Genomic DNA, 10,830 nt, shown 5'->3' on the forward strand with positions numbered 1-10,830 from the left:
ACAGTCAAATGCCTTTGCATAATCAATGAAACACAGATAGACATTCTTCTGGTATTCTCTGCTTTCAGCTAAGATCCATCTAACATTAGCTACAATACCCCTAGTCCCACGACCCCTTCTAAACCCAGCCTGGACTTTTGGCAGCTTGCAAATATAGCCAGAAATGCACAACTAGGAAAGAATAAGATGGACAAATGGGGTCTTCTGAAAATTAAGTCACTGTGTGCATCAAAACATTTTTTGAATAGGGGCAGAGAAAAATCCAAGAACATCTATTGACTGGGGAAACTCATTTGACAATGATTTTCCATGCAACAGTCTCAAAACGAAAAGTTTACAGAACCCTACAGGGCCTCCACAAGAAAAAGACTGATGACTAAACCACAGAATGGGCAAAAGACATGGAAAGACTTTTCACAGTGGAAAACATTCACGTGGCCAACAGACCCATGAAGAAATGCTCAAAATCACTGGCAATAAGAGGGATGCAAATCAAAACCACTGTGAGATTAAAATTTAAGAGGACAGTAAATAATAAATGTTAGAGAGGATATGGAGAGATTGGCACGCTCATATACGGTGGGTAGGGTTATAAAAGAGTGCAGCCGCTATGGAAGGCAATTAGGATTTTCCTCAAAAAGCTGAATATAGAGATCCCAAATAACCCTGCTATTCCACTGCTAGGAATATACTCCACAGAAAAGAGAACTGAGATACAAATGGAGATCTGTACACATACATTCATTGCAGCAATTCATTCACAAAAGCAAGAAAATCCATCTTGTTAGTGGTCTTCCCTGCTTAGCTGACCTGCTATCTTTCTAAGTGTGATGTCCTTTCCCAAGGAACAGCCTCACCTAGTTACAAGTTCAAAGCACGAAACATGAAGCTTCACCATCTTTGCCTCCAAGGAGCACTGTGGCTGCAATTTTTCTAAGACACATCTCTTTGTTCTTTTGGTAGGCCATGGAATATTCAATACTTTTCTCCAATACCATAACTCAAGACATCAATTCTTCTTCTGTAATCATTATTCACTGTCTAGCTCTCTGATGCACAGCGGGTGATTGAGAAGACTGTGGCCTGAGTCAGATGCACCGTAGTCTTTAAACTGACATCACCGCTTTTCAGCATTTTGCACTTGCCCAATGCAACACATATCCTGATTTCCTACCTGCTGATACCAAAGGTGCTAATTGTTGATCCATGCAAGATTAAAAGATTGACAGTCTCAATCCTTTCTCCATCTACCATAATGTTGACTATTGAACTTGGAGTGAAGACTTTCGCTTTCTTGGTGTTAAGATGTACTCCATACTGAAGGTTGAAGGCCTTGCTGTTCTGCACAAGTGTTTCATATCCTCTTCACCTTCATCAAGCAAAGCTGTGTCATCTGCATAATGCAGAGGTTGTTGAGTTTTCTCCTGTTTTTATTTTTCAGACATTTCAAATTTACATATTTTACATTACTTTAGTCCTTTGGAGAAAATATGAAAACATATAAATAGTTAGAAGAGTAATGTGTGTGAGCTCTAAAATAACCATCCTAAAAAATGGATTTTTTTTCACAAAAATGGATTTTTAAAAACCTCTCAAGTCTCTATTAAATGTATGCTTTTGTTATTTTCCTATACTAATATTCAAAGTGAGAATATGAAATTTTAACAAAACGATAGAGAACTTCAAGTCTTTAAATCTAGTTTCTGTTTCTGGGGATTTTTAAGCTTTCTTAAGACTGAATGTAGAAAGTAACCCTTGTAAGTCAGGATAGTCTCATCCAACCGGCATACATAGAATTTGCTCAAGAGACTAAATATTTTAGGTGATATTTTGCCAAAAGTAGACTTTTTTGTTAACAGTTCTGCTTGCATTTATGATCTCACCTCTCACAAATTCTAAAAGTGGTTCTATGTTAGCTTCTAATCAAGCTTTTACATAGCACAGATGCAACTCCAGTCCAGACCCCAGTTCTTATTTGGATGACAAGTTCTATAGAAGAAAAAAAGATTGCCTAATTAAAACTTTAAAAACCAAGACACTATTACTGTGTTGTGGTGTTAGGTGCTGTCGCGTCACAGACGACTCATAGCGACCCTATAAATAAAAGACCTGACACTGTTCATAGAGTTTCTGGAAGCAAGCCATTTCGGAAGTGGATGCCACTCCTGCTTGTTTAAATCAGGCAGCTCCAGCAAACACTGTCCACCATGGGTAACCATTGTCACATTTGGCACATCAGTGTCACAGTGTTTAGCATCACAGCTACCACAAGTTACCTCTGTACAGGCAATGCACAGACCACTGCTATACCACTTAGAAGAATGTTTGACCAAAAACTCCAATTTGAACCAGGCCTGAGGGCCACAGATTAAAAATCACCCCCTTTAAGTTCACCATTACTTTAGGTTAAAATAACACACTTTTGAATTTGATTCCTAGAACTGAGTTAGGGACAAACTTATAATAGTATGCTAATATCAATATCTTATGGTAAATATAGGAACATTAGCAGAGGAAAGAGTAAGGAGAGAGATTCTAGGAGAAGACTGGACCTGTCTACAGTTTGATACAGCACGCAGGTAAGTCTCCTCTCACTGTAACTAACTCTCAAATATCTGGGTACTCAGAGATACAAACTATTACAATCCTATTTATTAGCACTGCTATTTATCAGTCACTTCCATCAGTATGTATTCTTCATCTTACTTGGATCCACAACCAACACATGTGTCACCAGCAGTCAGCAGATTAGGAGACATACTGCACTGGCAGAGTCTATAGTCGGGAGCCTCTCCAGATTTTTTTGAGGAGCAATGATGTCTGTTTGAGGACTAAGGTGTGCCTTATTCAGGCCAGTGTCTTTTCAGTCACTTGCTATACATCTGAGAGATAGACAATGAATAAGGATAACAGAAAAAGAATCGAAGCCTTTGAACTATGGTATTGGAGAAGAGGACTGAATATTTAATTGACTGTCAAAAGAACAAGCAGGTAGGTCTTGGCGAAGGTGCTGTCAGAGTGGTGCTCTGAGACAAAGAGGATAAAGCAATATGTCACATACTTTGGCCATATTGTGAGAAGAGACTATTCCCTGGAGAGTTATACCATGCTTGGAAAGGTGAAGAGACAGTGCAGAAGAAGATCTTCAATCAGATGGACTGACACAATGATTGCCGTAATGGACCTGAGTGTGTGAGAGATTGTGAGGATGATAAAGGATAGGTCAGGATTCAGCTCTGTTGCTCATCGGTTCACTAAGAATTGTACTCAACTCGACGGCACCTGGCAACAACCATCAATATGTAATGTTTGAATAAACATCATTCAAATATGGCTAGGAGCTAGGAACAGTGCTTAGAGAACTGCTAGAAGTTCAAGTTGGATTTAGAAGAGGCCATGGTACCAGTGATATCATTGCTGATATCAGATGAACCCTGGCTGAAGGTAAAGAATACCAGAAGAATGTCTATTTGTATCTTGCACAAATATTAGCTATGCAAAGGCATTTGGCTGTGTTGATCATAACAAATTATGACTAACATTTAGAAGAATGGAAATCTTAGAACACCATATTGTGCTTATGTGAAACTTACACCTATACCATGTAACTACTGTGCAAACAGAGCAAGTGAAAACTGCAGGGTTTAAAATTAAGAAAGGCATACATCAGGGTTGCATCCTCTCTCCATACCTATTCAATCTGTATGCTGACCTAATTATTCACGAAGCTGGACTCTGTGATGAAAATGTGACACTGGATTGGAGAAAGACTCATAAAAAACCCTTTGGAATGCAGATGACATAACCTTGTTTGCTGAATGAGGAGAATTTAAAGCATTTGCTGCACAAGGTTAAATGCTGAAGCTTTCAACATAAACTGAATCTCAATGTCAAGAAAGCAAAAATTCTCACCACTGGAGCAGTAGGTGACATCATGATATATGGAGAAATGATTGAAATTGTCAACAGCTTCATCTTACTTGGATCCACAATCAATACACTTGGTACCAGCAATCAAGAGATCAGAAGACTATTGAACCAGAAAGTCTGCAGTCAGGGACCCCTTCAAATAACTGAGAAGCAATGATGTTCATTTGAAAACTAAGGGGCACCTGATTTAGGACATAAGTCTTTTCAACCACTTGCTATACATCTGAGAGCTGGACAATAAATTAGGATGACAGAAGAGAAATTGATGCCTTTGCACTGTGGTGCTGCAGTAGAGTAATGAATATACCACTGACTGACAAAAGAACAGAAATATATGCCTTGGAGAAAGTGCTTCCATGGTGAAGCTTCATTTCACATATCCTGAGCATGTTGCTAGAAGAGGCTATTAGAGCATCGTGCTTGAATAGATGGAAGGAGAGCAAAAGAATGGAAGACCTCCAAACAGGTGGATTGATAGTGACTGGAGCAACAGGCTTGGGTGGGTCAGTCTGTGAGGATGGCACAGGATAGAACAAGGTTGGTATCTATTGTTCGTTGTATTCAACTTAACGGCACCTAATAACACCACCATCATCAATATTTATCTATCAGATTTCCTTTATAAGTTAGAATTCATTATATCTGATATACATACCAAGACAGGGTTTATATGAAGATGATATTTTCCATTTAATTTTCATTTTACAATGGCAGAATTCATAAATAAGTGAATCTACACAGTGAAATCTAAGTAAGTGACTCAATATAACTTTAAGCTTTTTATTTACTAAATACTCAGATGAAATGAACCAAAAATCATAAATTTGTATGCAACTATATACTTTACATTTACTTCTATTAATACCAGACAAATGACACATAATTTTCACTTTCCTCTGATTCTCCTCAGTTGAGGCTACCATTAAGAACCCTTCATGTATTGAGTAACATCCCAGGAGAACACTGGTGGACATTTTAGTGGAATGAAGTAAAGAGAAAAGATTTTATGACTTAATCAGATTTCTAGTTTAGAGTACTTTGAATAAAGGTAAGTGAAATCTCTGAATAAATAGGTGAAATAACAGTAAAAATAATTATTACTATTGTTATACTACTTATTTAAAGTGTTCTGTGATGAGAACTGTGCCGAAACTGTACTGACTGCCAAAAGCACACACATACGCACACATGCATGCGCGCGCATTTTGATCCTCATAATGACCTTCTAAAGTTTATACTTTTTTGCCATTTTACACATGAAGACCTTAAGGCTCCGACAAGTTATATAAATTTAAGTGAAGTTAATTCTCCAGAAGCTGGGATTCAAACACAGGCCATATGATTCTAAACTTGGTGTTTTTCTGTCGTACTAGAGCACAGCATTATGATACAATCCTCTTAGTAAGTAATAAATACAAACTAATGAACTCTATTATTAAATAATCCTTAGATCAATTTCGCGCAGAAGAGAAAGTACTATCTTAGGTTTCAAATAGGTGATTTTTTTTACCCTTACCATGATTGCAAATCACAAAAGTACTGAGATACTTGTTCATGTTTGAATCCTCAGAACTGACACAGTACACCCCACATAGTAGATACTCATAAATGTGTATTTATTAAGTGAATAAATGGATACACACAACATGTTGTTCTTGTTATGTATCTCGAATTGGAATGGCCGATAGCTGACCCTCCAGCAGGTTTTCAGAGGCAGGAAATTTTAAGGGAGGAGGCTGCCCATCTTTCTCCCATGGAGCAGCTGGTGGATTAGAACTGTCTGCCTTCAAGATGGCAGCACAGCTCCTTACCATTAGACCATCAGAGTGCCCTAAACACAATTTTGTCATTAGTTTTCCAAAGGAAGAAATGACAAATGTCTTTAGTGATTAAGTCATTGTGGGAAGTTTTGGTTTCAATTTCATGATAACACTAACCTTTTTTTTGTAAATAAAAGAGAGACTTTATTTTTCCTTAATCAAATGTAAGTAACCTACATCTCAGTGAGGAAGCTGTGTTGGCTTAGTGAAAAATGAGTAACACTGTCAACCCAAAGGCATGTAGTTTGAGTCCACTAGTGGCTCTGCAGGAGAATGATGGGTAATCTCCTTCTGTGTGATTTACAGCCTCTGAAAACAAGCTGGAGGGTCAGCTATGAGTAGGTCCCTAGTTGGCAGCACATAACAAATACAACAGCAGCAGCATTATCTTAATGAGGTGGATTAACACAGCCGCATCAACAGGCTCAGGTACAGCAGTGATTATGTGAGGATGGTACAGGACTGGGAAGCATTCTATTCTGTTTATGTAGTGATGCCATAAGTTTCAGCTGATTCCACAATACCTAACAACAATTACAACACCGTCAATGACAACATCCATAACACAAGTCTTCATTGTTATTCTGTGCCATCAAATCAGAAGAGACTCACAGCTGACCCGCCAGTGGAATTTCAGAGGCAGTTAATCACACGGGAGAAAACTGCACATCTTGCTTCCTCAGAACAGCTGGTCCATTTGAACAGCAGTCCTTTGGGTTAACAGCTCAACTAAGCAAACAGAGCTTCCTTAACTCTTTGTAGGAACACGAGTAAACAATCCAAAAAGAGGTATTTGAACTTCAGAGTCCCTGAGTGGTGCAAATGTTTAAAGTTTAGCTGCTAACTGAAAGACTGAAGTTCAAGTCAATGAAGAGGTACTATGAAGAAAAGCCTGGAGCCATACTTCTGAAAAACAAGTCACTTAAAACCTCCTTGGTGCACAGTTATATTCTGGTACGCTCAGGCTTGGCACGAGGTGGAGTGGAACTGTAAGAGCATTTAACATTTTCAGTCATAAAAAAATAATTATACTCAAAGAGAAACCTAAGTGAAAATGTAAGAGCACAGGGGTTAGGTGTGATAGTTTTCCTAAGATCATTAAAAATCATGCTCCAGTAACTACCCGCCAAGAAAAAGGTCCAGATGGCTTGACTTTTTATAACTAGAAACCAGATATAATGGTAAATTCCCAATTTCTGACCTTCAACTTTTCAGCCATCAAAAGAAAGAAGTCAATGTTTTACCCCATTAGCACAAAGACTAGCAATTTGGGTTCCTGGGTAAGTAAACAGGGTTAAAGTAAATCTACTCTGATCAATATTGTCATAAATAAAGTACTAGTCCTCTAGTAAACTTCTTCTCTGTTCCTCAATAACTAGCAAACATGTAGCAACTAAACTATTGGATAGATTCTTATTTTTAAATGCTAGTCAACCCCATCACAATGGCTTTTAGTTCCTCACATGCCATAAAATGTAAATAAGTCCTAACTGAGTGAAACCTCTTAGAGGTACAGGCTTCAACTTCCTCCTAAACAGACCCTAACACCACATGATGCTCATAGATGGCTGATCAAGAAGGGGAAAAGACTTCTCAACAATCAGGATGATACTGTTTCCTCAACTCAGCAAGTAACTTTTTACCTCAGTTCAGTTATATCTAAATCTTTAACTTCTAACTTTAAACATGGAGATAGCTAGGTTTCATGAATCTCTGGACCACTCATAAGGTACTGGTAATTCAATTTTAGCTTCCACCCCACACTTCACACTGGAAACAGGCAAGTATATGAAACCTTGCCCTCTGCAAGTTCACCTGAATACACAGTCATTCCTTTAAATAGCAGTTAAAACAGTAAGAAGAAAAAGACAAAAATCTACCAACTAGGCTGCGCTGCCATCCTTTCCATGTAGTCTTTGGCCATGTCACGGGCTTCAAGATTCTCAGGAAAGAGCACGCAGAACATTGCCAAGGCACCCAAGTTGTTTCCATAGATTTCATTCCAGCGGGCGCTGTACTCCTTGGGGTCCCAGGGAGGGAGGTATTCCAAGGGGCTGGACAGCATGGTGTGCACGGCCTCAGTGAGTCGGGCGGCGATGTGCTCATGTGTACCACTGGCCCTGAGCTGGAGCTCTTCCACATCTGCCTTGGAGAAGTACAGCATCGGGTGGCTGTCGTAGTTGGCGTTTGTAAAGGGAATCATGACGTCCGGGTTCTCGTCAGTGATGTAGGCTGACACAAAGCAAAACAGATATATGAAAAACACACTGGGAGCCCCCCGTGTGTGAGTCCTCATCGTGGCATCAGATCTCCAAATTTCCGGGGCAGCCAAACCATCTTCGAAAGATCCTACAGGAGGGAAAGAACATGTTACCCAAGGAACATGGCACCATGGAAAAGCTATGATAGAGGGCACCTAGCTTACTTTACAAAACTGAGGCTTCTGGGAAAAGACTGCATGTTGAGAAATAAAGCTTATATTAGAAGGAAAATCACACTTAAGATCACTAAAATATTTTAAATTTTGACTTTGTAATAATACGGAAACATGGTTGACATATTTAGTTGCTAACCAAAAATTTCAAAGTGAGATTCCACTCAGTAATGTCTCAAGTGAGAGGTGTGACAATCTGTATTAGAAAAATCACCCACTGGAAACCTTACAGGATGCAAGTCTCCTGACACACATGAGGCTGCCAGAACTTGGAGGTGACCTGATGGTTAACTGGATATGGAAACATTGTAAATCAGACTTGTATTCATTTTGAAAAACCAAATTAAGCTTGGGAAAAACAGTATTTACTCAAAGTAGGAAAAACATCTCCTTGCCATTCCTCTCATATTTTTTTCATGTAACAAAAGTTTATATTTTATTTTTAAGACAATCACAAACAATGCATGGTCACCAAAATCTGGTGCTTAAACATCTTCTGGAAATCTGAATGGACATTATAGAAAGAAAGGGGGTGAATTCTTATCTTTCTTAATATACTTCTCTTTACTTTTATCTTCTCCCCCTTCCTACTGTTTCACATTCTGAAGCAAGAATTAGGACCAAAGTGTCAATAAGAATATAAGTATAGCTTTTTGAAGAAGCACCAAACCTCCTTGACACTTCCTCAAAAAGCTGAACATAGAAATTCCCTATAACTCAGCTATTCCATTGCTTGGAATATATCCCAAGAGAATGAGAACTGAGGTACTTATACACCAATGCTCACAGCAGCGTTATCCACCATTGCAAGAACATGGAAACAGCCCAGATGTCCAATCACAATTGAATAGACTGAGAAATTATAGTACATGATGTAATACTACGTAGCACGCAAGAGCAATGATTTTATAAATGACTCTCTAACTTGGGAGGGTCTGGAAAGCATTATGTTGAGTGAACTGACTCAGTCCCGTAAAGACAAATACTGTACAAGACCATTATCGCAGAATGACTATGAGGATACAAGGTTGGGGAGGGTGGAAATAGAGGGGTGAGGATGGCGAGGGCAGTGATCAGAGTCACACAATTTGATGGGGGGGGGTGTGAAAACAAACGGGAAAGATCTGGTGTTGCATTCAAACTTTGTAAATAAGCCAGTAAAAAATTGTTTTAAAAGTGAAATATTGAAGGGGGAAAAAGAATATAAGTATATAAAAGATTGTGGATAATATTAACTATTCCCGTGGTATGACCTGAAAGTGGAGACAGAGAAGATAAAGGAAGTGGAAGTCTCTTCCTGGATTGACATCAACAAGCAGGTAGAGAAACTATAGATAATGGTCAACAACTGATACTCAAAATTGTTTGATATGTCTTCATTCATAGAGTAAAATTCCAGATTTAAAAGACTGACATAATGTATGAATTTTTCTCATTAATATTATTACTATAGATGCTACCATCTATTTTTCATTTTGTATATGGGATTTTAGGGTCATTAGGAAAGTCAGAAATTGAAACCAAACTCACACATTTTCCAAACCACTTTTCTTAAATGCCCTCTTTTCAGTGGCTCATTTGCTTACAGGCTAAAAGAATGTCTTTCAAATGTAGCAACATAAAAGAAAAAACCCTCCAGTCAAGTCCGTGTCCCACATCTGGGATAAAGCAGGCATAAAATCCTCCAGAGGAAAGTAAGGGAATTTTTAAAATTCCTAAGAGGGGAAAGGTTACAGAAAGCAGACCAGAAAAAGACAGTTTTATGTAAATAATGAACAGTAGTTTTCAATTATTCAAAGGAGAAAATGATGGAGGGAAACCAACCTCCCAAGCTGATCACAGAGTATTCCCCCCCACCAAAAAAAGTGCCTAATCACAGTCACAAACACCCACACCAAGAACTGAATACACACTGCAAATCAATCCGTCTTCTCACCTTGCTACATTTCCAAGAGAACAGCATTACAATATTGCTAGCAGATGCTACCTTCAATGACGCTATTTAAAAAAAATTTAAATGTGCTTTTGGCTAGAAACGAGAAACTCTACTGGCAGCAGTGTGTGAGCATTTAAAAATTTCTCTCAAGAGGATGATTTATGAAGAATTTTTAAGAAATTAATTTAGTCAGGCTAAACAAGCCATATGAAATAGAAATAAATCTTGGACACTTCTCCCATCACGTCTATCACCTAAAATGTCCAGGAGGTGGCTGGATCCTTCAAAGTCTGAGACACAGTGTAAAGAAAGTCTTCCGAGGTTCCATCTAAGGAAGGATGTGGTCTCTGGCCGCACAGAGACGTGGCGGGTCTACAGTAACGCTCATCCTCCTGGGAGGGTTACTTCTTGCCATTTTCAGAGAACTACATAGACACGTCTTGAAGATGCTATAGGGTTGGTTCCAGACTCCCACAATAAAGCAAACATCTCAATAAAATTAGTTACAAAAAGTTTTTTGCTTCCTTAGCGCATGTGAAGGTTATGTTTGCACTCTACTGTAGCTTACGTACGGAATGGCACTACGGAAAGATTTGGAATTCTGAAGAACTACCAAAATGTAACAGAGACTGGATGTGAACGGCATCATCATCCCACCGGCTGCCCTTGAGTTAATTCCAACTTAACGAGACCCTGTGGGGTCTCAGCTC

General features: G+C 38.7%; 1 protein-coding gene across 1 annotated transcript in view; it reads right to left on the reverse strand.

The window, feature by feature from the left end:
- DSE (dermatan sulfate epimerase) overlaps positions 1-8,097 on the reverse strand; it is a 69,089-nt gene extending 60,992 nt beyond the window's left edge. The window contains exon 1 of the mRNA XM_006879021.1: positions 7,631-8,097. Coding sequence (XP_006879083.1) covers positions 7,631-8,046 — 416 coding nt within the window. The 5' untranslated portion in view covers positions 8,047-8,097. The remainder of the gene's footprint in view (positions 1-7,630) is intronic.
- Positions 8,098-10,830: the final 2,733 nt, after the last annotated feature.

This window comes from Elephantulus edwardii, unplaced genomic scaffold, assembly GCF_000299155.1.
Source record: "Elephantulus edwardii isolate Elephantulus edwardi_28Jun2011 unplaced genomic scaffold, EleEdw1.0 scaffold00002, whole genome shotgun sequence".
Lineage (NCBI taxonomy): Eukaryota > Metazoa > Chordata > Mammalia > Macroscelidea > Macroscelididae > Elephantulus > Elephantulus edwardii.